The sequence below is a fragment of the Diplotaxodon limnothrissa genome, linkage group LG4 (genome assembly GCF_057381915.1).
Source record: "Diplotaxodon limnothrissa isolate DT_005_m linkage group LG4, D_limnothrissa_male_GT1.1, whole genome shotgun sequence".
NCBI classification, from domain to species: Eukaryota; Metazoa; Chordata; class Actinopteri; order Cichliformes; family Cichlidae; genus Diplotaxodon; species Diplotaxodon limnothrissa.
The window spans coordinates 12,321,327-12,347,713 of record NC_140599.1 but is presented as its reverse complement, the minus strand read 5'-3'; the positions used below and the strand labels follow the sequence as shown (position 1 = coordinate 12,347,713).

Genomic DNA, 26,387 nt, shown 5'->3' with positions numbered 1-26,387 from the left:
CAAAATATTTATTTATTTTAAAGTTTTATTTTGTCAAAAGTCAGTAATCAAATTCAAAAATGCATGTTACACAAATCCTCATATACACTGTATGGACAACAGCAGTGGGCCCCACCTTAAAGCATGGTGCTGTAATAGGATGGCTACCATTGCAACAAGGCAGCCTGGGGAATTCTTTCCTCCTAAATATTCTACAATCAGTTATAAGCGGTATTGCAAAGTGGAAATGTTTAGATACCTCAGAAAACAAGCCACAAAGAGTCAAACCATATAAAATTATAGGATGGGGTCACTGACAGCATTAAAGTTGCCATTGCTCTCCTGGCTCCGTAACTGTAGAGGTCCAAACCTCTGCTGGCGTTAACATGGGCACCAAAATTGTATGTTGGGAGCTTCATGGCATGGATTTCCAGCCGCTCCTGCAGGAGTAATGTGTAGGTAGCCCAGTACTTTTGTTCATATTATTGTGCTTTTTGTGTACAAAAGGTGTCGCACACTTCAAATCACACAAATTTAAACCATCCAAAGACATTGAAATGCACAGGTTTGCATAGTATTCTATAAAATATATGTTAAAGCTAAAAAAAATCAAAAGTATTTAAACAGAGAAGTGTAAAAAATGGGTTGTAGTAGTCCCTTTGTTCACATCACTCCTTTGATTTGTGGTCATTAATGTAGCGTCCCTATTAGCTCACTGCAAATCATTTGGTGATTAATGAAAACCTCGTTTCTGCATGCAAATGTCAGATATCTCTGCAAATCAAATAAAGCAAGACTGTCGATGAAATTTTGCATTGCGGGACTTTTAAAGTGAAATTACTGTTAAAAAGGAGAAGTGCAGTATATCTTAAACTGTTTCATTGTCTACTTGGTAGGGGCGAACCCCACGCGATCAGCATTCCTGTCGAACACTGTGTAGTACTTCCCAATGAATACATCTCCCAGGATCCAGAGGGGTCCTGCAGGAGGTGGGATATCCATGGCCATAAAGCCTGACAGACAGATAGTCACACCCAGCTGAGACTCCTGCAAACAAGGGGAAAGATTTTACTCCTTACCCTCAGCAATCATCATCTTTGACCTCACTACCACTAAAGGACATGTGACAACTGATGATTGTTTCTTACAGTTTTTGGGCAATAATTACAAAAACTGTCATTAGATTTTATTATGACTTAAAAACACCACTTCTTATTGGTTTAAGTCAATACCTTCACGACATAATCCTCTCCGGTCAAGTTGAACGTCTTTCCTCCAATGTCGAAAGAGATAACGGGGAGAGTTGGAATCTTATTACACTCGATCAAGGCCTGAAGGGGACAGAAAATGTATGTCAAAATTAAGTTAAAAATCAAGGTGGAAAGATGCAGTGGGTGGCTTGTAATTACACACTCATCTTTACCTCTCCCATGAGCAGGGGGATCGCTCCAATGGCTTTCTGCAGTGCCTTGACTTCCTCCTTAGGACCCACAATTAGGGACGTCCCTGTGTCAACGATAGCCTGGCAACCGGCTTTGCAAAGAGTCAGCTGGTTGCCAACATCAACTCTGTGGGGACGGTAAGAAGGAACCAGCATGGTGGGACCAAGAAAGAAGGGGCATGAGCTTATGTTCACTATCTGCTGTTCACCACACATTTAAACCCAACTTTCATCCGCCTACACATCCAACTGACAAATCTCACATATGTCACACTGCTTATACTGCTTTAACTTACGCACAGCTGCTGCCCCTCTGCAAACTGTGTTGCTACCCACCTGCACCCTTCTATTCCCTATACCCTTAATGCATTTAATGTGCTCAGATCCACACTATGGAAACATATATTTCTGTAGGCAGAAATAATAACAATCTAACCTAATCTAATCTGAAATGTTTTTTTCCTGCATGCACACTCACTTTGACGTCACTGATAGTATCCATGACAAACAGGGAACAGAAAGTCTGTCATGTGTCATGTGGACTATTCAACTTTTAAGAACAAAGCCACTCAGGTTCCTTCTCACCTGTTCATCCCGATCTGCCAGTAGGCCTTTCGTGTCACATTAACATAGTGCAGGTCTCCAGTGTAGTACTGCGGATCTGTCCCTCCCAGCGTCAGCTCCCCTCCTACTTCTGCGGTCGGGTCTCTGGTGGAAGGTAAAAGTAAAAAGAAGCCATCGTGTTAGCAAAAAACACCAAACACATTTTCACAGCTGACTTCTCCACACAGTTTAAATAATACAGCAGTGTAAGGCTAAACTGTCAATTGCATACCAACCTGCTAATGTAGAAAGAGAAAATGTTCTGGGGGAGTAGCTTGGCAGCCATGGCCGTGTCAAACACCGGCATGACATCAGCTACAGATATTGAGGGGTAGCCCATGCCCAGCACCCCATCGAATCGCGCAAGGGCAAACGTGATCCCGGGCTGCTTCACCGCTTCTCCAAACTGCTGCCCAGGCACAGACAGACCTGCAACCTGCAATCCATGCCAAAGGAATAAGAGGGAATGGTTAATACACAATAAATGCTTCGAAGGAATGCCAGGAATGGTGTGATCACCAAAACTGAGAAATGCAGTCAAACAAAGAGCTTAGTGATAGTGACTGAGTGTTTCTCAAACTCACAGTGACAGTGTCCCCACTGATGAAGCCAGACAAGCTGCCCCTGCCATACTGGATGGAGAACTCTGTGCCATTCTTGACATATGTGCTCGACTTCTTTGAGTTGTAGCGGTGATGAAACCCTGATAAGAGAAAACCATCAATCATACTTAAAATTCATGGATTTGTTGGACTTCATACTCCTGCATACATGGGGAGCTGCCCAGTGAGCTGCTCCCAGGCCCCTGAGGGGCCCCTGCCATTATCCACCACATATGCTGTCAAATCTAAATGAGGATGTGGTTCCAATAAGTCAATAGCACTCTGTCTCTGACTGTTGAGTGCTATGTAAAAACCACAGTGTATTTTCATAAAATCTTGTGGAAAGGTGGTGCACAGGGCAGAGAAAGAACCCATCAAACTTTGGCATTAAAGTTACTAAAAGCTTTTGAATCTGAAGTCCTTTTTTCAAAAATGACAAATAAATAAATATTCAAACTCACAGCAGGCAATATCCAACACGGAGCAGTGAATGGAGGGGACCCACAGGTTGGAGGAGCCAGTGTCAAACAGCACAGTGAAGTTCTGTGGTGGGGTGCCAATACTTATAATCCCATAGTACTGAGACTAAGGAGACAAAACCAGGAAACAATGCAGTACCGACAAAGTTAAGCAGGATCGTGCAGGAGTTACTGCCAATATAACAGTTTGTCTTTCAGCTGTACTAGTTCTCAGCACAAAATTAATCTTAGCATTAATCTCAGACTTTTTTTTCCATCCCCCAAGTTATTTCAAATACAGAGCAAAGAAGAAAGGGGGGGAAAACATGTGTTATCACAGGTGCTTAAGTCTAATATTTACTTAATTTAAAATCTCTCTCTCACAGGTTAAAATATGCGATTGACCCTTGAATAAGACCTGCACACTAACATTAGGTGTATTTACGTTCATGCATGAACTGTTAATTTGTAACTTTTAACTGAAGTGTCCTGCAGGTGATACATACATCCAAGAAGTTGGTCAGCCTTTCCACGGGCAGCTGTGGGGATGGAGCGCTGTCCGGTGATCCGGTGCTCTTCGCCAAAGCCCGCAGCTCATCCACGGACAACCCATTATCGCTCATCAGGCGGCGCAGGCTCCTTGTTTTATAAAGAGGAACTCTGCCATAACAAAACGAGATTTAATTAAAGGATGCGCGCGCAAAGATGCAGCTTCCTGGTGCTGTCCACACGGAAACCCTTCTCACACTGAAGCCTCTCAAGTGGACAAAACTGGCAGTAAATAATATTTTTAAGTACACCTGCGACAGGTGCTGCCTCAGACCGGAAAGGACAACAGCACGCGAGCATTCATGAATCCTTATTTAAAGTCAGAGGGACGGATAGCAATAGTAGCACGCGCAAGTTACATCACTACTGGCAGATAAATGTTATTTACCTCAGGATGGCGGTGCATTGTGCTAGCAGCAGCACCCCGGCCACACAAAGTATCTGCAGTCGACTCATTTCTGACCTCCAGAGTAAAAGTCCACTTAATTTCCGAGGCTAATGGACGCAGAAACGCGGAACCGTCTACTTCAACTGACGCACTAAAGCTGAGTGAAAGTACTTCGATAACATCCGCTCTCACTCGGCTTTGTCCGCTCTGCGGCTCCGCGGTTGGAGGGCAATAATGAAAAGGAAGCTGCCATTGGTTGAAGAGTGCGGCCGTCACTCAGAGCTACAAACAGGCGCACTAGGTGTGTGACGGGTCACGAGTTCTACTCTGCTCACTGCGCATTGCACAGATGTGTTAAAATAATGGAAAACGTCCCACAAAAAGCTCGGTGAATAATCTGTAAACATGCAGTTTGTTACTGGCTGTTGGTGAAAGGCTACTTTTGATGAGGCTCCTCAAACACAGACCTGACTAAATAGAGTTAGAGAGATGTGTGTGTCAATTGAGTTTCAAAAACATGGGCTCCTGCTGCAGTTTCATCTTTGGTAAAGGCACTGGTGTTTATAAGATAGTTGGTTTTTATAAATGCTTGACATGGCGAGTAGTATTCAGCCTGTGGTTTTTGATAAAATAGGGAAGTAACCAAGCCACGAGGACTCGATTTTTTTTCTTCTGCTGCTTTTAGAAAGTCATTCCACAGTGTCCAAATAACTGACCGCTGCTTTTAGAAGCTCACCATTTAAAGTCCTACTCAAATATGAATATGCACACTTTTGGCTTGTTTTCACTTAGGACTGTTACCTCACAGTTGAAATTGTTGGTTGGATACACTGTTTTAGGTATGTTCAAATATATTAAACATCCATGTAATTATTGGAGTAAAAGGGTAGCATTAGACACTTATCCCTACTGTTTATATAGGCAGGGATGTGATGATGTGTGGTGTAGAGTGCCCAACAGCACGTCATATGACAGATAATTATATAACAAAATGGAAGTAGCTGTAATCTGTGATCTAAACCCGAGTCCTAAGGTGAACAGTCCAAAAACCAGGGGAGGCTGGGAAATGTGCAGGAGACAAAGAGACCTCATCCAGAGACAACTCAATATAGAAAGGGAAACACAGAACACCAACCACTTTATTAGGTACACCTCACTAGTATCAGTTTGGACCCCTTTTGCGTTAACTTAATTTTTCATGCATTCAACAAGGTGCTGGAAACCTTCCTCAGAGATTCTGGTCTATATTAACATGACAGCATCACACAGTTGCTGCAGATTTACCAGCTGTATGTCCGTGATGTGAATTTCCCATTCCACTATAAACCAAAGATGTGCTATTGGATTAATATCTAGTGACAGCTGAGGCCATTTAAGTACAGTGAATTCATTGTCATGTTCAAGAAACCAGTTTGTGATGATTTGATTTGAGCTTCATGACAGATATTCAGCTGGAAACAGACATCAGATGATCGATACACTGTGTTGAAGAAGGGATGGACATGGTCAGCACACTACTCAGGCTGTTCAGTTTAACTGATGCTCAGTTGGTGTTGTGGGCCTCAAAGTGTGCCAAGAAAATATTCCCAACGTCAAAAGGTAAACCACCGAGCTTGAAGGCTAAACCGCCCACAGGGGCGAGCGGGGAATTTATATATATATATGATTCAGCTCTCGCCCCGGCGGGCGGTCTATCCTTCAATCTCAGGTCCTCTACCAGAGTTGTGGGAGCTTGAGGGTCCTGCGTAGTATCTTAGCTGTTCCTAGGACTGCGCTCTTCGGGACAGAGATCTTTGATGTTGTTCCTGGGATCTGCCGGAGCCACTCGCCTAGTTTGGGAGTTACCGCACCTAGTGCTCCGATTACCACCCTCCACATTTTTTCACACTCTTCTCTGAGCCTTGGTATTTCTCGAGCTTCTCGTGTTCCTTCTTCCTGATGTTGCTGTCATTTGGAACCGCTACATCGATCACTACGGCCGTCTTCTTCTGTTTGTCTACCACCACTATGTCCGGTTGGTTAGCCACCATCATTTTGTCCATCTGTATCTGAAAGACCCACAGGATCTTAGCTCGGTCATTCTCCAAACTGGCAGAAATCTGAGAGATCCCATGATGAAGCATGAGAAACAGTTGCTGTCAAAGCAGGTGCACAGCTGGCCTGTCAAACAAGTTTTAGATTAAATCCCCTGCACAGACAAGTGTGTTATCGACTGACAGGTATACAGGCATGAAAAAAAAACAAAAAACTAAAATGGCCAACACACACACACACACAAACGGGTTTGAAAGTTGTCTTTAGGTTACTATCCAATTTTTCATCTGTCTAGAAACTGGATCCACCCACATATTTGCGCCTCCATCATGACGCTGGTGGGAGGAGCAGGCACTGTGGCGCGACAGGTGCTACCAGTACAGCATCCAGTGTGTTAAAATCCTTTAACACACTGGAGTCATGAAGGAAAATACAAGGAATAGCAGATAAAGTTACCTTCTAAACGGGAGCACGGTGGTAAGAATGGCCTTTTCTTGTGTTTATTTATTTTATTTTTATAGAATTAAAAGAATATTCTATAGAAAATATTAATATTATAGAACATTAAAAGGCCTAAAAGCTACATAATGTTACAAAGAAAATGTCACCATCACCAAGAGTTTGAGCATGAGTTGAAGAGCTATCACCTATATGCTGCAGCTTATACAGTTAAATACTCAGTTTAGTGTAAGATATAATAGATATAGTAAAACATAACTGGATCCCATGTTCCAATTATGTTTTGGAACATAATTGTTCATTCAAAGAAGATTTCACACATCTTTTTAACCAGACTGCAGATGTGTTTGCAGGTGTCGCACGCTTCCTGTAAAGGCTTCTGTTAGGAAAGACACATTCGTTTTTATCAGCGATGCAAGTCACACATAAGCTAACTTGTCATTGCATTCTAGGCATGTATTGTTTTTTCCTTGCACGAGTCTGATCATTTAACTGCATAACCCAACTTTTCTGCTATAACCCATGAGAAAACAAAACAAGTATTTATAGTCTAGCTGAGGAAGACAGTATAAAAGTATTAAATAATTACAGGAAAGCCGCGGTTTGCTGCAATTTGTCTGTAAAGATGGCCAGTTGCAAGTAGAGATTACATTGGACTGGACTTGAAAATAGCTTTGCCTGAAACAGAGCTAATAAAGTCAGAGAAAATCATCTAAAATAATGTCTAATGCCATTATTAACGGCAGTGTCAGGTGTGGCTGAACATCAGGTCCTTAAAAATATGACATAACAAACTTTTTCATCTCTAATCTTGACACGTGTCTTTAAGATTCTTGCTAAATCTAGAATGAAGGCCTTCAGTGGTTCACTGCTGTTCTTATAAGTGTGTTTTCCTGAGATATCAACAAACCAATAATCCTGGAGAGGGCCATAAGTGCATAACTGGCCCATGATAGCTGCTAAAATCCAATCCATAGACAGCCACATCATATGCACATGTGTAGTCTTATATGTTGTAGAGGTGGAGCTGGGGAAAGGAAGGTATTAAGTTAGGTTTTTGAAAGATTGTCAGGAGATAAAATGTATAGAAACTGAACTTAAAAAAAAAAAAGGTAAAAAAAAAAATCCCTTCCTAGCAGTTCCTGGTTAACAGAAGAATTTCTTGTAACATCTAATTATGAGTTGTGTTTTCCTGACAAATCAACTAAACAAATAGGCATTCTTTTTCCCTTATCAAAAATAATGAGTTTTTTTTTTTTCATTTCTGTCACGCTTTAAACCCCAAAGTCATCCAGTCCCTGAAGGACAAATGACACAATGGAGTCAGCCAGCTCAGATGAAATCCAACAGCCTATCTACGAAGACCCGGACGCTTTACTGGTAAAAACTGATTCACATTAACCTCCTGCGTCCATGAACTGCTGAGTCTTTATTTTTTGGGTGTTCACACTTCTAATTTAAACATTGTATCTATTCTCTAGAAGAATTCTGAACATTTATAGCAGTATAAAAAAATGGAATTTTAGGCCTTGTATGTGAATAAACAAATCTTTCAGCTTTCCTTTAATTAAGCTCAATATTTTTGTAATTAAACTGTTGCTTGTACAGAATGCAATGATTTGCAAATCCTGTGAACCCATATTTTATTCACAAGAGGGCAAACTATCATGCTGCTGTCTTCTCTGAGGCAAAGTGGAAAACCTTTTTGTGGTCAGACGAATAGAAATTTGGAATTCTTTATGGATAACGTGGATGCCGTGTTCCCCAGACTGAAGAGGAACAGAACCATCCGCCTTGTTATCAGCACTCAGTTCAACAGTCTGCATTTCTAACGGGTTGCATTAGTGCCTATGGCATTGGCAGTCTGCACGTTTAGAAGGACAGCGTCGATGCTGAACGGGATGCACAGGTTTTAGAGCAACATATGCTCCCATCCAGAGTTTCCATGACATTTCAGCAGATAATGCTGAGCCACACATTGCATCTAATAGTGTACCATGACTTAGTAGTAGAAGAGTCCTGGTTGTGAACTTGCCTGCCTACAGTCAGACAACGTTTCATTCCCAAAAGTCTAGCAGACGTTTATGAAGAAGAGGAGCTGGTAAAAAACATGGCGCAATTTTTTTCTTAAAAATGGTATATTTCTCTGTTTAGACAGTTTTATGGATACTTTATTGATCCCCATGGGGAAATTACTTGTTTTAAACAGTTTGAAAACAATTTGACTTTATGAGATTTCTCAATCATTGCATTCTGCATTTATTTGCATTTTACACAGCGTCCCTGCTTGTTTGGCACTGGAGTAGCAGATAACAAAATGCTAATTGCCTGCTATTTTTGACAGCCTGATGACACACATGAAGCTCAACCAGAAATTAAAGTCAAGCCTGTACCAGCGCCCAGGTTGAAATTATATCAACAAACCAATAGCACCAGTAACAAAGCTGAGTCCTCCAATAAGGCTGGAAGCATAGCACCTACTGCGGTAAGTTGAGCTCTTTTTTTTCACTTAATCACATATTGGCTCATAAAGATAGCAGATACTAATAAGTATGTATTGATTCATTTCCTCTTTTTTGTGACCAGACTTCCAGTGGATCCCCTGTGGGCTATAAGAGGCCTCAGCCTGCTCGCCCTGCTCCCAAACCACCAACCGATACTAAAAAAAATGCTGAAAAACCAGCAATCGCAGAAAGCGCTTCAAATGCTCATTCACCCGTGATGGTAGAAAAGTACTTTTATCTTTAGAAAGAATACTTGGGGAACTATGCGTCCTTGTGGGTTTTGTGACAAGGAAGCTAATGCCTTTTCATGGTTGTTAGACAAGCTCCGTGAACATAAGACAAAAACACAAACTAAATGTGGACTTCTCAGAGTTGTGCTGACGTATTATATATAACAGGTCAGTGTTAAAACCACAGACCATATAGAAGAAAAGGTGTAGCCATTGTGACATCAGTCACTAGTTTTATTTTACTCCAGCTGGGGCCAGAATTGATCAAGATAGATATCATGCAGTGCTGGTAAAGACCAAAAACTCAGCTGGGAGGTGTTTAATGAGGTCACTGAACAAGCAAGCATCTATTTCTGTACATTTTCATGCCTTTTTGGAACCACATTAGTCACCACATGCAGGCTCCTAGAAAGACTGAAAGTTTAAGATACCATGAGTTGTATTCACTTTTCAAACTCACGGCCAAGCCTAACTTTTACATTCATTCTGTGCTAGTTACAAGAATCCAGAAAGTCACAGGAATAACTAATGGAGAACACAATCTGCATTTGATCAGGCCAAACCTTTGTTCCATTTAGTCCTTTTCTCGCTATCCCTTTGTGAATTTGGTAATGTCTTTGAATGTTTATCCTGTTCAAAGGTCCTCTTCTTCAATACGTCTCTGATATGATCCATAGCTGACTCAATGACTGGAAGCTTAATTTTTTAACCTGAAAGTTTTTCCTAATGCTCTTCCCACTAGCGATGGCTTTTCCACAGCATTCCCACATAATCACTGTCTATTTGTAGATGTATTCTGTGATGACATTTAGAGTTTGTGGAGATGTCAATGGAAAATTGTACTTAGTAGTCAGTATAAGCTTTTAATGATATAAGTTTGCATGTGATAGAATACTGCATAATAACCTTTTGATGACTTAGACTGTTGTTCACTACAAGACTTGTTCTTCTCACAGCGATAATAAGAGCTGAACAAGCGGTTTCACTCCCTACCAGGAAGTGGAGAGAACATTTTTATCTTCACTCCCTAACAAGAAGAGGGGCCGCGTCCTTCAGAATCACACACACACATACACCTAACATACACAACCACATATGCACCTGCTCACGTATCAACATTCCACTGAACAAATGTATTCACTGTTGTATTATTCTTGTGTATAAATAAAGACAAGTGCAAGAACAGAGCGCACATCACAGGGCCCCCACTCTGATGTGAGCGCTCTCTGACCGCCCTTGCAAGTAAAAACTGCAGCGTGTGTTTCTCCACTCTCTGACTCTCCGCTGAAGAAGTGTCTTTTAGAATAAATCTCTTGACAGGAGAGTGTATCTTTTTAATTCAAATGCTCTGACTGACTTTGATATTCCTGCCAGTCCAGAAAATTGTTTGAATTTATTGTAAATGCTACATGTATAATTTGCAATTTATTTTTCTGCCACAGACTCCAGATCTACACATTGAACAGGCTCCTCCTCCCCCTCCTCAGCCTCATCGTTTTCCAGCTTCCCACAGCAGTTATGGCCAGATGAGTTCATCAGCGAGTCAAAGATACGAGGTAAGGGCTCCATCGTCATCAAGATATTTCCCTCAGGTCATAAACGTAGAGTCAGACTTCTCTTCAACATCTGAATGTGCAATATATTATTTTCTAAGCTGGCGTTAAATTGTTATTAGAACAAAAATACATGCATGGAACCTGAATCTTTGTTGAATCAAATAGTATTATGCATTTTCATTTTCTTTCTTTCTTTCTTTCTTTTTTTAAAGAACACATCAGATCATCAATCCAGGCCTCCCTCTGCAGGCTCCACACATCTAACTCCTGTTTTTCCAGCTCTTTCTCAGGAATCACCAAACGTAAGTGAGCAAACTAAACCGCAAACTTAAAGTGATGCACTACAGAGAACGCTTCTTCTCTGAGCTTCTCTGAACCTATACAAGCAAACATAGCGTTTTCACCGGTTTATAGATCTGTTCTTCATCTCCCTCCTGCTCCCCCATGCAGCTCTACGGCAGCCCATTAAATGTATGGGAACATTTTTGAAATTTAGCACAACAGTTGGTGACCGTCCCCTGATTAATTTCTCCAAGTTTCGTGTCAGTATCTTGAGCTACCAGCCAAAGCTGGTCAAAGCTGGACCTGTATTTAAACACATCCCTTTTGAAGCAAACGAGTTTCAGTTTGACTAAATTCGAATGAATAAGGTGGAGACACCCTCACACAGGAAATGAGATTATATTTCAGCAACTGTTTACATCTCTTGCCACAAAACTTTGTTTCTTGATCACTGGCTACAGTTGCCACGTCAACTTTGACCAGCTAAACTGCCTGGCTATTCACTGTTGCTTGCAACTATAGTCGAGATAATATTTTACCAGAGTTTTAGTAATATTGTGGCAATGTTGGTCCAACCCAGCAGTAAACAGCAGGAATACTCAGCTCTGTAAAATGTTGGACTACACTCAGATTTTTGTTCATACTCAAGCACATCATGCAACTACAACTTGAGAGGAAGTAGGTCGTTGATTCTCAGACCACAAACCGGACTAACAAACTTTTCTTTTCATCTCATCTCCAGGAATCCCCCAGCAGCAGCACTATCTCAGGGAGAAACTCTTCGCCTTTACGAGTATGAGAGTTGGTCCTTGGATGCACGCCATCACAGCGATTAACAGTGCAGAAAAGCATGCGCTCATCATTAAGAGATGGAATGACAGATAATAAAGACTTTACACCACACTTATATTACGTGTCGAGCACTGACAAGCACACTTTATCAAGGTCAACCCACAAAGGGAATTTTTGGGATTATTTTTAAGCATTAAGATTAGTAATAAAAATATTTCTTGTCTGTAAAAAACCTAATATGCCACTGGTTCCAGAAACGACTTCCTGATCCAACCTGTTCCATTTATTACTTTTGAAAAATGCTTTTTTATTTCCATTAGATCTGTTTTTATTCCCTTTTCTGGATTTGGTTTTGTCTTTGGAGGATTAATCTGTTGAAAGATCTGCTTCTGGTTAAATGCTAAATAAATGTGTAATTTGCACTTTATTTTTTGCCACAGAATCCAGATCTGCATATTAAACAGCCTCCTCCTCCCCCTCCTCGGCCTCATCGTTTTCAAAGTCCCCCCCAATATTATGAAACACAGTCTTCAGCGAGTCAGAGATACGAGGTAAGTGCTCCATGCTCGACAAGATATTTCCCTCATGTCATAAATGTAAAGACAGACTTCTCTGAGACATCTGAATGTGAATTGTAATATTTTCTAAGCTGGAGCTAAATAAGTATTACAATAAGAGGACATAAATAGGACCTGACTCTCTCTAGTTAAAATAGTATTATATGAAATATTTGTCTTATGTTAACTTTTTGTGTGTGACTAGAACAAGCCAGAATGTCAGTCCCCACCTTCCCCTGCAGGCTCCACACATCTAACTCCTGTCTCACAGGCTCGTTCTCAAGAATCACTGAACGTCACTGGAAACAACTACAATACACGGGTAAACTGCAAATTAAAAGTCATGCAATATGGATACAGACTTCTCTCGGGTTTCACAAACTAATGCTACACAGTGTTTATATGTTTTTACATTATCTCCGTCCTGCTCTACCATGCAGGTCCATAGCAGCTCACATATTTTTTTGTGAGTTAAAATTTCTGAAATTTGTCACAACAGCTGGTGACGGTCCACTGATTAACTTGTCCAAGTTTCAAGTCTGTACGTTGAGTTACCAGCTGATCGCTTTTAAAAAATATCTCTATGCTTCATCACGCTATAAAGTCACAGTTTTTTATTGAATTTCATAAGCCACAAATTCTTTTTCAAGCATTTACATTCAAGGCAACCGGCCTCTTTGAAGAAGTGGGCTTTCTTTCATGATCTGTACTGTTGAAGGGCCTGCCAGTCCTGAACACCAAGTCATTTTAAAACTAAGGCACTTGGATTTTATATCTAGTAGTATATATAAAATCTAGGGACCACGGCTTCTGTGGGAGGGGTAGCTGCAGTGGTGGGGATCGTCCTAGCTCCGGTGACCATGGGTGCCTCGCTGATTGCGACAGCTGTCGGCGCTGGCATGATTGCATCTGCTGGAGGTATGGGCGCTCACGCCGCTATAGTCAGCAAGAAGATGGTGACGAGGACGGCAGTTGAGAAACTGGTAAATGACTACATGGAAGGTGTCGCTGATCTGGAACGCTGTCTAGATTATATTATCTTCACAGTGATGGAGCTGCGAAGGCACGGCATTGCTAGGTTAAAGAGTGCAGGCGCTCATCTGGATGCGGTGAGGATGTTATACATATTATGTGATGGAAAAAGCAACACAGACATTCATGGGGGGAGAGCTGCACAACCAGGTGGGACGTCATCTGAGAAATTACTTCAAGCTTTTACCAAGGAAATGGATCTTTATTTTACAGAAAAGAATGGTCAGAAGCTGAAGAAGTCAAATAAGAGCATTTTTTCGGGTAAAGTTTGCCTGCTGGTTGATGGTCTACAGGAAGGACTGGATCATCTGATTGACATGTGGAAAAAGTTATCTTGAATCAAAGACCACTGTGTTTGTCCTTTGTGTGTGTGTGTGTGTGTGTGTGTGTGTGTGTGTGTGTGTGTGTGTGTGTGTGTGTGTGTGTGTGAGTGACAGAGATGTGAAGTGTGTTTGACTTGACTCCTTTTTGATTGATTTGAAAGTTCCTGTACATTTACATCACTGCAAAAATGGAAATGCTTATGTTGGAGTCACTACTGAAGTCCTGATAACAATTATGATTAAATATATAAATTAACAAAAGTTACTCTTGTATGCATTTAATCGTGTGGTATCAATAAACAGTACTGCATCACCTGCAAAGTTGAGTATCAGTAATTACTTTTTATTTTTTTAGGACACCAGTCAGCGACAGTGGCTGCAGTGCAGAATACAAACAATGGCAGAAATCATAAGGTTATGCTGCAGAAGGATATCACACTCCTTGCTTTAGCTTTAGCTTCACAACATACACCTTGTTTTCTTCACCTCGCTACACCTGTGTTATGGTATAAAAAAAAGATGAATGTTTGACTCATTAAGCGCAGCACTCCCTCAGAATTCGGATAATCTCAAGGATCTTGGGGTTATTCAAAGAACCTTGTTCACCTTGTAGTTTTCTTATGGAACCTTTAATAGCTCAATTTAGGAAAAATAAAAAGGTTACTGGAGGAACCTCTATTAATGCTTGAGGGGCTCCTGCAGGAACCTTATTAAAATGCTTCCATCAAGATCCTTTTATAAAGTTCAGTGCAGGACTAACTGATGCTGAAGAGGCTGATAGTTGTATAGTTGTAATCATTCAAAATATAACAATTTCAAATCTCAATATTTTCATAATATAGATCACATGTGCATTATAGTGCCAAAAGCATTCACTTATCCATTGGATCACTGAATTCAGGTGATCCAGTCACTTTCATTTTCATAGGTGTATAAAATCAAGCACCCAGGCATGCAGACTGCTTCTTCAAACATTTGCTCTGTTTGCAAATGTAATTATGGTGTTGGGTCGTTTTTCAGGAGTTGGGTTCAGCCCCTTAGTTCCAGTGAAAGGAACCCTTAATGTTTCAGCACACCAAGAGATTTTTGACAATTTCATACTCCGACTTTGTGGGAACAGTTTGGGGATGCTCCTTTCCATAACTGCGCACCAGTGTACAAAGCAAGGCCCACAGAGACACGGATGAGCAAGTTTTTGTGGGATATCAAACGGGAGATATCACATGGAACCCTACAGATTAAGAATGGGAAGTCACTCAAGTTCATATACATGAGAAGGCAGATGAGTAAATACTTTTGGCAATATAGAGTACCTTTTATGCTGACATAATGCTTAACAGCTTACTAGCTTTAGGTGGCACACTTAGTTGAATGTTATGAGAAGAAAAGCATTGTCATTAACACCAGTCAGACCAGATAATTAATCATAAACGTCCCACCTGTGGGACCTACACCTTGTGGTGAACACTGTGTGGAATGAGCATGTGCAATCACATAGACACACAGATACAGACTAATGCAATCTAGCACAAACAGAGTGAGGAACTGCTTTTCCACTGAGCTGTGGCCTCCAGCAACCCTCACCCAATCCCACATACACTATAATAACCGTCAGGACTGTTATTACACTCTATAATCACTCCCTCTGGCATAATGATGTTTTTATTTATTTATTTGTTTTGGGGTTTTTTGTTACTATTTATTCTTTTTTGATGGGTATAGGAGGGATGCCAGTGGCACTTGTGTAACAACAGCACAGTTCATCCTTTTCAATTCTGTTAAAAAATTAACCACCCAAAAGTAGTTCTTTGAAAAAACCTTCCTGTTAGAGGAAACTTTATAATAAAGCTATTGCTATGTTATTATAACAATTAGTCAGTTAGTCGCTATCTATACAGATAAATGGCAGTTACGCTTATATATATTGAAAGATGTGGTATTAATAAATACTGCGTCACTTTCAGAAGTTTATTTTCAGTGACTACTTTTTCAGACAGACAGCAGACAGTGGGTGTGACGCGGATTGATAATGTGGGCACGGCGGATGCATATTGCCACTCCTTGCATCAGCTCTATATCGCGAACTGCTCACAACTATCGCCATTTTCCCTCCTGCGGAACAGACAACGAGCAGATATTGTTGGACACCGCGCTATTTGCCGAAATGGCAGTGTGAAATTGTGCCGCGACCCAGCAGCAGCCAGCAAAACAGTGCATCCAGCCAGTGCACTGAGTCACTTCTAATTCAGCAAAAATGTCGTAAGTATTATTTTTTAACATACCAGCTGTCGGGGACAACCGTCTGGCCTGGGAGCCGGTCTGACGAGTCTGCTGTTATGTTTATATATATATATATATATATATATACCATACAGTTATTTAATAGAACGCTAAACACCTTTATTTGAAACTATTAAATCAAATGACTACAAAACTGAAGTGACGCAACACGTGTTACTGTCACGATTTGTAACATTTGACACAGTTTTCGCAAATAAGCTCGTAACATTGTATCTGTGAAAACGCTAAACCCTCTCTCACGCTGATTAATCAAACTTGTGTTCTCACGCCGGCCTCCGAGCGCCAACGTGGCACTCAGAAAATGGTTCGTTTCCTCTTTGTGTCAAAATGGCGGCTCGCTGCAGGCGGACTGAGAACAAAAGTGTAGCTGTTTTGTTTTTTTGTGGGGAGGGAGACGGACTCTTTGACCTCGCTTGCTAGCAGACTTACGTCAGAGTCATAAGACTGGGAGCTGCGCGGAAACACGTGATAGATCACTGGTATTGCAGTCTTGGGGGCAGTGTTGGTAAAAATTAAAAGAATTTGACTCAGGATGATTTTGTTTATACTTGGAACTTTCTTTTCTGTAATAAATGTGAAGTGTGTGTGTGTGTGTGTCTAAAATGGTGTTCAGGCATTCAAAAACATTTGTTCATCTTTCTGTCTTCAGGTCCTACGTGGAAACCCTCAGCACTGCTGCATTCGACAGCATAATAGAATTCGAAGCTACCCTAGCATTGTCACGCTCCCCATTTGTGACCAACAACAGCCATTATGACCATGATGATGACCAGCTCACAGTTTGGCCAGGAAGACATGGAGGCCCTTCTCTGGGGGCCTTCCTCTCCCATGGCTGACGCCATGGACTCGCTGTTTTTCCGCCCTGACAAAGAACAACAGAAAGGAGGAGGAAGCTTGGAGGGGGATGCTGAACCTGCTTCCCCCCTCACCTCCTCATCGCTGTCGTCTTCCTCTTCTCCTCCGCCCTTCTACTCCCCTCCTCCCTCTCCGCCGGCCCTCCTCCTCCATGGGGACAAAGTCGGGATGGAGTCTGATCTGCTCTTCCCTTTATTGGCCCACCCAGGTCAGCTGACGTGTAGCCAGGCGCTCTCAGGTGACGGCAAAGGTAACGACTTACTGTTGAGTAACACCTAAAAGTTCGGACACCTGATGTCAGAGTGTAACGAAGTATAAATGAATAGCTCATTCATGTTTTGCTTGCTCTGCCTCCACAGAGGATGCGCTCAGTGACTTGGACTGGATGGCCGAGAAGGTGGATCTTAGTGACCTTGACCTGGACTCGCTGATTGGCTCCTGCAGTCCTGCTGAAGAGTCTCACAGCTCTCCAGAAGACCTCCTGGCCTCCTTTGATTGCCCCATGGAGCTCGACTCCCTCCCCCTGCCAGCTCTCTCAACTCCTGTGCTCATGGATCCTCCCTCTGCTTCTCTTTCAAGTACACCGCCCCCTTCATCTTCCACTGTCTGTTCAGATACTGCTGTCATCACTGTGGATGATCCTGAATCCTGCATCGATGGGCAGGAGGTTCCTTCTTCTCCACTTTGTATCCCAGAGCCTCAAGAGGAGCTCGAAATCAAATCAGAGCCTACCTCCCCAGACCCTGAATCCCCCGTAGTAGAGTCTCCCTCCTCCCCTACCTTTACCCTGGACCTTGGCAGTGAAGTGGATGTGTCAGAGAGTGAGGTGAAGCCAGTGGTAGCCACTGTGGTCCCTCAGGTCCCAAAGCTTGTACTCTCACTCTCACCAACTCGCATCGTCCTCGTGCTTGCCCCGAAAAAGGAAGTCGGGATCACCACGTCAAAGGTCATTTGTTGCTCCCCACCATCCTCCCCTCCAAAAACACCCTCCAGAAGCAGACCCTACCCGGAACCAAATTACAAAGCTAGTCCGCCCTCTCCTAGCACCACCAGTGTCAAGGTCAAGTCCCCACGCGGTGCAGGTGGACCTGAACGTGCAGCTGTGAGGCCTCCAAAAGACAAAAAACAGAAGAAGATGGAGCAGAACAAAACTGCTGCCACGCGCTACAGACAGAAGAAGAGAGCGGAGAAGGACGCCCTCGCTGACGAGTACGTGCTGTTGGAGAGGAAGAACCTAGAGCTGGCAGAGAAGGCCGAATCTATGGCCAGAGAGATCGAGTATCTCAAAGAACTGATGGAGGAAGTTCGAATGGCAAGGCTCAAGAAGGGTCTGAGTGCTGACCCCTAGTGGCAGGACCTAGCAGTGACTGATCATGCGTGATAGGAAGTGATGACTAGAAAGTGGGCTCAGTGGGTTTTATTTTTTTGAAAATGAATAACAGTATAGTTGAAGCTGCATCTGCACTGCATGACTTGGATGCACAAGAAAAGAAGTGTTTGTCAGATGATCACCTTTTATGTATCCAACACTGGTATTAAATATTGAATAGTCACGTAGAAGTAGAAGCAAGTAGTTGAAAATTAAGTAATCTTCTCCCAGTATAAACATATTTTATGTATGTATTTGCGTGTATTTGGACCTTGGTAACCTAGGAACTGACTTTTTAACCTTTCAACTTGTCTATATTATATCACAACCAGACTACATGTATTCTCTCAATAAAGAGTAATAAAGTGCTTAAATGAATTGTGGCAGTTTTTCTTTTTGCATGATGTTGACAAGAGAATGCTTTAACATTAACCAGATGTTGAGTAGGAACTGGTGTTGGTTTCTGAGAATTCTTTCGTTAGTGTTTAATAAGTTTGACCTGAGTCTGAAGCATGAAAGTAATGTGGATGAATACTACAAATATTATCTGTTATCTAACTCCAAACAAGGCTGGTCGCTATCTCAGGGTTTTCTTTGAAGCAGAACTGAAGATAATGGGGCCCGCCTGATGGTCATGTTGTCAAAACGCATGATTATTCAAGTGACAGTCATGTGAAGTTAATTCTATTTATAAGTTTATAAAAACATCTGGGTGCTGCTTTATTTCCCAGTGCATAACAACACGTTTGATTGGGCAGATTTCTCTACACTGGATACTCTTAATGATACAACCCCAAAAGATGTAATAGTATGTTCAGTCCCTCTGCAGCTCATTAAGGTGGTTCAAAAGTTTATGCTGGTCATGAAATTGAGCATATTTTTATTTGTGCCAGTGTACAGGAGAGGGGGAGAAAAAAAAGTGAGAGTGCTGACTGGTGCTGACCTAGGCACAACTCGAATAATGTTACCCAACAGAAATGTGTGCATTCATCCTACGACGGGACCTAGGTGTGCGCTCTGTAATTGGCCTGGGCTCGTTTCCAGATAGCTCAGGGACTATTTACCATACCTCTCTGGACAAGCGCCAAAGTCACAGCAGTTCAGCACTAATAGGCAAAATATTCCTTACAGGCAAAAACCTTTGCTAACTTTGTGTAAATGCCCTCATTTTTCAAGAGTGAAGCAAGAATTATTAGACTCTCTTTTTGTCTGCCAATGCAAAACAGATCTGAAATTACCTTTTTTGCATTATTTTTTGAATAATCTCCTTTCCCAGTAATGCAAATATTACTCAAGTTGAAACAAACCGTTTCAGAGCTCATTTTTATCTGCCTTCATCTTCACATGCAGTATTTTGCTTACTACACTGCCACCTAGTGATGCTATCACCACACTACCAGATCCTCTCAGAGGTAAAACAGTGAGATCTTTTGTCTTCAAAGACAGGATTTGCATTTTTATTGAAATGACAGTTAAATAATAAGACGAAAGCCAAAAATACACAACAATATATCCATATCTTTTATTATCATTGTCTCAGGATGAACAAAGTACTGATGTTGCAATCTCCACATAAAGAGGGACCACAGAAAGGGACGTCACTTTGGCTACAGTAAAGTGGTAGAACTTACACAGTGCAAAAATGCTTCACTAAGAGCCTAAAATGGTACATTATTTTACACTGTTTACTACACTTTTGATATACTGAGGTGGTTTGGGACTCGCGGGACGTCCTCGTATTAAAATGTGAAAGTCATGCGTGTCACACTTAAGTGCTGCCGGTGGCCTATGTGGCTAGATGAAGCACAGAGGTTGCTGAAGCGTTGAGAGGGAGCAGTGCTGCGGTTTCATTTACAGGCTACATCATTTGTAGAAAATTCCATTTTACAGCATGGCAGTGCTATCGGTCACATATTATGTATTTGTTTTTATTTCAGAGGGTGAATTCTATTTTATCCCCTCCTTTTTCTTCTTTTCTTTTTTTTGCAGCTGTAAAGGTAGAAGGATGTGATGTGATACCAAAGAAATCGCTTATTCAAGCAAGAAGAACGAAGTGAGGTTGCCTTCAGCTCTATAGGCACTCATTTTTCCACATGCTATGTCTTAACATGCCTCTGATGGCTATATATATTTATATATATATGTATGTATTTTTCTTTAAACTACTGATGTTTGATAGCTCAAGGATGTAGAAAAAGTTACAAGGTATTAAGAGCCCTATGAGAGCTTGAGTGGTTCATGAGGTTATGCTGTTTCTGTAGCATGCGAAAGCTTGATGTAGCCTATAGGATACTGCCCTGCTGCTACTGCTGCAGGGTGTGCTCCTGCTGTCTCGCTTTGATGCTGAGGCACGTAGCTGAATCTGCCTTGTCAATACACGCACTGAGTGCATGACCATAAGCAGCCAAGCAGAGCTGGCCCGGGTGCTCCACGGGGATCTGAGACTGCGCTAAGTTTCGACACAGCCTTCTTTAAACTGTCTTCCCAGCTCCTCTTGAACATGAATGCAGAGGTGTGATAAAAATGACTTGCGCTTTTTAGCTGGTTCTTAAAGACTCACTCCCTTTAAGCTCCCGGTAAACTAAAACAAACACTCGGAGAAAGCCCCAAATTTGGATTAACATGTGACTCACGTCCACATTTAAGCAATCAACATTAATCTGCGTCTCTGTGGCTGTGCCAGATTTTGCCCCTTTTTAAATTAATCCAACTCAGACTCCCTGAGCAGCAGAGACGAATGCATTTTTAACGGAGATCATTTCAGTCTCACTAATGTGAGAGGCAAGCGTTACCTCCTGTTTTTAACATCTGAAGGTTGTGCGTGCACTTCCAGCACACTTTGTCCATGTTTGGATTTGGTATTAAGTAGCTTGCTTTCACTTGAGCTTTTTTCTTTTGCTTGTAAATCCTTTCTGATTCAAACTGATTGACATCAGAGGGAACAATCTTCCAAAACTTGCTAATGACACATGTGATCCCACCCTCAAATCTGACATTGCAGTTTTTTTTGTTTTGTTTTTTTAAACGTGTAGCTTTTTTGGTTTGGATTTTGCCGTTTTTTTGCAACACGTAATACAAAGTTGATCAGTGTGGACGGAATAAAGATTTACAAAGATTAGCAGCAGCTGACTTCTGTGGACATGCTCGCAGGCTCGGCGTGTGTTTTTGAGCTCAGGTCGCTCGAAGCAGGACATCTCTCCTGCTGTTCGGCATGAGGAGCTCGTCTTAAACGTCTCACTCTCCAGACCTACTCATCTGAACCCTTTGTTGTCCCTGAAACTCTTGAGAGTTAGAGAGGGATATCTCAATGAGATTTTAGTTTTATGAGGTGATGTTCATGCCCCATTAAAAGGCTCACAAGGAGGAAAAAGACTTTTCCGTTTAGTCTGATTGTGTCACTGTAGCTGGCATCCCCGGCAGTCGTCCTCCGGTTCGGTGTTGTCAGAGGAGTAGGAGCTCTCCTCGCTCACTGTCAAATGCAACATCATTTTATTAGTGTGCATAATTTTCATAAGCAGATCAGCTGTGTACATATGTGTTTTTCAACTGCAACACGAGACAAAAGCCACTGAACATTAGCTATCGTTGCAAAATATATAGAAAAAAAGGACTTACACCACTCTGTCTGTATGGGAAGGAAGGCCTTGTCGCCGTTCTCTCTGATCATCTCTTCAATCTTGTCCAGCAGGACCGACACACTCCTGTCTTTGCCAGGCGTCTTACTGTCCAGTACGTGGTAATAGTTCCCACAGTATTCCAACAGTCTCTGCAACTCGCGTCCGCCTCTGAGGATGTGCTCCTCAATGGGCGTGCGTCCCAGCCAGTCACCACAGCTGAACAGCACCATGGTGTGGAGGCACGCGCTGTCGCCAAACAGAGTCTCTATGTGCGCCACAAGCGTTCGCCGCTTCCTGGCGGTGAGGGACGAGACGACGGGGAGGACCAGCAGCAGGGTGTGGGGTCCGGGCCGCAGGAGGGCAGCCCCGCGCTGGGACTCCTGGCGGATTCGCTTAGGGGTTCGCCTCACCGAGAACCAGTCCCAGCCCGGCGTGTCTACAATAGTGACCCGACGACCAGACACGAGCGCCTGCCGCCTGAGGCACAGCTCTGTCTCTTGTCCTGATTCAAAGTAGCGGCGGCCCAGGATGCAGTTCCCCACAGAGCTTTTTCCAACACCCTTCCAACCCAGCAACAGCAACCTCAGTTCTAAACAGAATGACGAGGACAGGATGAGAAATAGAAGAGTAGTCAGATAAACAAAGCGGAGAGAATGAAAACACTCTGAATAAAAAGCAACGCAAGCTCAACAGGAATGAGTAAGCAATTTGCTACAACACCATTTCGTGGGGTGGGGGTGGTTGGGGGGGGGGGGGGGGGGGTTGTTTTCCCTAGGGTAGAATCGTGACACATGTGAATTCAACTCTCCTTCACCACATGACTCACTCAATTACACACCTCAGCACACACAAACGCTCATACCTCTGGGAGGTCCTCCGATCATCTGCTCCCTCTGTCGAGCGTGCTCCTCCATCCTCATCCTTTCTTCCTCCAGAGCTCTCCGGGCCTGTTCTTCCTCCAGTAAAATCAGCTCATTCACCTCAAAGTACCATCCTGCATGAAAGCACCCATAAATTATTCACCGAACTGTTGTGTGTCAGCTCTTAATACACATTAAATAAACAAGCACGAGTGAGGAGGGGGGAATATTAATGCACATTGCACATCTGGCTCTGTTACGATTATATCCAGGGTTTGAAGCCACATATAAAGCCTTTCAAGCCTTTTCATGGGAAGTCCATGTTTATTTTCAGCAACATCCCAGAATGCTGCTGGCAGAGACCGGTGTTAAATGAACCCGACTGCAGTTCTGACCACAAACATTTGTGGTATTGTGAACAAAATACAACAAAGGAAACTCTGAACAATAAAACGACGGCAGTTCCTTCCTCAAACATAAACACCACAGGATACAGGTGAAATAATCTGTCGTCTTTTATTTGTGTCGCTGGCTTCAACATTAATATAAATTCATGAAAAAACAAAACATAAACGTGTTTCATTTCCAGCATTTGAGATGTTTCCCTACTGTTTTTAATTAAAACTAGAATTAAAACGCTTCTCATCTCATGAACTCTACATGGTCTTTACTTTAATAAATCCAGCCAAACCTTGGTTGTCAGTGATCATTTCCTCCACTTTTTCCATCAGCTCGGGTACTTGTGTGTTTTCTTCTGTTTCTTTTCGAGTGTTATCAAAGGCGTGGTACCTGCAGGGGGGAAACCAGCTTTAAAAGGAGCATGACATTCAATTTATTTAGAACTACATAACAACTGCAGCATACAGTTTCCTTTTGCCCTGAAAGAAACTTTCCACAGTTTTCAAAAATGTCAGAATTGTTGTCTTACTGACAGCATTGCTGTTGGTTGGTGACAAAACTGAACTGAAAATCAGGAACCTTTAGATCTTGGACCTTACATTCACTATAAGCTAAGCAGTCTCTGGTGCTGCCAGTTTGATGTTTAACACCAACTAAGCAATCCAGTGTGAACAGATGCAGACGTTTTAGCATGGCACTCTTCTATGTGGAGAGTTAAAAATCCACCATGAAGTAGTGACTAATCCACCCTGAAGCTTCATACACTCAGTTTTATTGTTATTGAAGCTTGCAGCCAAAGTTGACTGAAATGATACTGCTGGAGATGTTATCAGATTTGCACAACTGTTTTTTCCATAGGCAGCATGTTCAGCGTAAATCAGGTTTGAAGCACAACATCTGCAGCCGTTTCCCTTTGGGTTATCTATCAAACTCCTGCTGCACAGTCTAAACATTGAGTATCTTTTGAGAAACCAGAGGAGACATTGGGAAAAACGGGAAGATAGCAAACTGACGTTATACCTGCTTCCACATCTCTCCACCAGCCATTGCAGGGCTTCTCCAGTGTTTGCTATGTGCTCCTCAATAAAAAAACCCTTGGGCAGCTTGTCTATCCCGGTGAACAGGACCATGGAGTACCTCCAGGTCCCTCCCCCGAGGGCGCCGAGCTGCTCCTCCGCAGCCCTCCGCTCAGTCTCGGTGAAGGGCTGGGTGACCGACACCACCAGAAGGATAGCGTGCGGTCCCGGAGGGCAGAGAATGGCCCCCATGCACGGGCCCTCGCTGTCCAGACTCGGCGGCGGGCGGCGTGGGCTGTCTGACTCGGCCCCCGCGTTGTCGTTGTTGTCAGCTTCGGCGTCGTCGGCTGGGTCGGCCGGGATGGCCCACGGCGGGGTGTCGACCACGGTGACACGGCGGCCGTAGATCTCAGTGTGGCCCACGTTGCTGTGTGTAGTCTCCGTCCCACCATCAAAGACTTCATCTCCCAGGATGGTGTTGGCAGTGGAGGTCTTACCGGACCGTGGACCCCCGAGGAGCAGCAATCTGCGCTCTGGGGGATGGCGGGCCCGGGGGTCTCCTGTTGTAACACAGTGACATCAGAACGCTGCTTCTCTACTGAATTTGAGTACTCAAAGCGCTTTCTTACAACCCACTCACACACAAGTGCTTTTTTTTTTTTTTTTTTTATAATTGGACATTCTCACACACACACACACACACACACACACACACACGTCGTTTCATATGTAAAAGTGAATTTTGCCAAACTGCTTAAAATACTTTTGTAAATTACCTTTTTTTTTCTTAAAGAAATCTACCAGATCATGTGTAATTTTCATTGCAATATTAATCGCATTTAAATTAAAAGGGGATGGCAGTGAAACTTCTGGCGCTGTGATGTCTCTCTCGCGTTCTCGGGAAGTCCGAACTCCCGTGTGAACTTACGAAATACAGACTATCAAGTAAGGACTAGCGTACTCGATTATTGAGAAACAGCCATAATCTGATGGATGCATCAGAGGCAACTCGGGGTTCAGCATCTTGTCCAAAGGTGAAGGAGCCAGGGATCAAACCTAGGTAGAGGTATATACTTTTAACATTCTGTCTGAATAGATTTTGGATCTTAATTTGTTTAAACCCACTATTGAGTCTTCCTACTGTGTTTTGGAGATTGCTGCACCTCTGCATCCTTCACACTGCAATGCAATTCTACATTCCCCCCTTCTTTCCTGGCCTCCCTCCTTCCATTCCCTCTCTGCTCTCATCTTATCTGAGAAGCTTGCTACCTTATATCTCATCTCTTTCCCTGGCTCCTCGTTCATTCGCGTCTCTGTCCCGCTTTGGCTGATCTCCCAGCATCCCTCATCTTTTTATCTGTCCTCAGATTTCAGAAAAACAGAGGCAGACACACCACTCTGTCATGTGAACAAAAACATGACGCACTCTGAGTTTTGATTCTTCTTTTTTTCAAAGGCATCAGAGAAGTATTTGAATATCCAGAAGATGCTCAGAGGAGTGATGCGTGCTCCATGAGGAGGAGGTGGTGGAGGAGAGTATGAGATGCAGTGAGAAGTTTATTGATTAATGATGCTCACTGACTTTCCATGTATGCCACCAATCACAGAAGTTGACACGAGCAACAGTTTCCACCTCCAGCCGACGTTTGAGAAAGGATGCTGCTGTTAAAGTAAAGGTGATGATGTCGAGCTCACTGTGAGGTGTCTGGCAAAATATTAAAAAGCCACTTACCGGTGTCAGAGGCAGAGGACACAGCAGCCATCTTGTGTGTAGAACCTCTGGCTTCCTCCTCCTCAGCCCCCCTCCTCCGTCTCCGTCTCACCTCCACGGTGCCTTCCTTTTTCGTGCCTCTTCAGAAAGCCACGGATGCGGAGCTCAAATGCTTCCCTGCTCTTGCTTTCACTCTAACCCTCATTCTGCTGCAGTGTAGTCACTCTATCTTCAGTTTCCTGCCCCTGCCTCTCTTCATTTCCTCATACTTAAACCTCTCCCTTCTTCTTTTTTGTAATCTGTTTTCTTTCACACCCCCTTCACCTCACCGTGGCTCTTCCTAGTCTTTTTCTTTATGGATACATACATATATATATCCCCTCCGCTCCCAGTCCTCCTCCCCTTCCAGTACTCCTTTCTTTTGTCTTCTTTATCTGTCCGAGCTGAGGGAAAAGATTGTGCAATGCAGG

At 42.9% G+C, this 26,387-nt stretch overlaps 4 protein-coding genes across 4 annotated transcripts; 2 read left to right on the top strand and 2 right to left on the bottom strand.

Annotated features, from left to right (window-relative positions):
- Nucleotides 1-45: 45 nt before the first annotated feature.
- On the bottom strand, nt 46-4,166 carry napsa (napsin A aspartic peptidase). The gene is made up of 9 exons (XM_085351460.1): nt 4,021-4,166; nt 3,590-3,743; nt 3,087-3,210; nt 2,608-2,726; nt 2,260-2,459; nt 2,006-2,128; nt 1,403-1,547; nt 1,212-1,310; nt 46-1,026 (listed from the first exon to the last, which is right to left on the bottom strand). The coding sequence occupies exons 1-9, from the start codon at nt 4,086-4,088 to the stop codon at nt 865-867; spliced, it is 1,194 nt and encodes a 397-aa protein (XP_085207586.1). The 5' UTR covers nt 4,089-4,166; the 3' UTR covers nt 46-864.
- A 3,664-nt stretch (nt 4,167-7,830) lies between these two features.
- LOC146633384 (uncharacterized) lies at nt 7,831-13,804 on the top strand. Its single transcript, XM_085351849.1, has 9 exons — nt 7,831-7,893; nt 8,858-8,998; nt 9,100-9,237; nt 10,690-10,803; nt 11,016-11,105; nt 11,828-11,878; nt 12,318-12,428; nt 12,640-12,763; nt 13,233-13,804. Exons 1-9 carry the CDS (start codon nt 7,831-7,833, stop codon nt 13,802-13,804), a joined length of 1,404 nt encoding a protein of 467 aa, XP_085207975.1.
- A 2,058-nt stretch (nt 13,805-15,862) lies between these two features.
- On the top strand, nt 15,863-18,677 carry atf4b (activating transcription factor 4b). Its single transcript, XM_085352205.1, has 3 exons — nt 15,863-16,048; nt 16,740-17,195; nt 17,305-18,677. The coding sequence occupies exons 2-3, from the start codon at nt 16,844-16,846 to the stop codon at nt 18,291-18,293; spliced, it is 1,341 nt and encodes a 446-aa protein (XP_085208331.1). The 5' UTR covers nt 15,863-16,048; nt 16,740-16,843; the 3' UTR covers nt 18,294-18,677.
- A 1,964-nt stretch (nt 18,678-20,641) lies between these two features.
- LOC146633382 (GTPase IMAP family member 8) lies at nt 20,642-26,017 on the bottom strand. The gene is made up of 6 exons (XM_085352204.1): nt 25,939-26,017; nt 24,211-24,766; nt 23,483-23,580; nt 22,794-22,925; nt 21,930-22,520; nt 20,642-21,783 (listed from the first exon to the last, which is right to left on the bottom strand). Exons 1-6 carry the CDS (start codon nt 25,967-25,969, stop codon nt 21,710-21,712), a joined length of 1,482 nt encoding a protein of 493 aa, XP_085208330.1. The 5' UTR covers nt 25,970-26,017; the 3' UTR covers nt 20,642-21,709.
- Nucleotides 26,018-26,387: the final 370 nt, after the last annotated feature.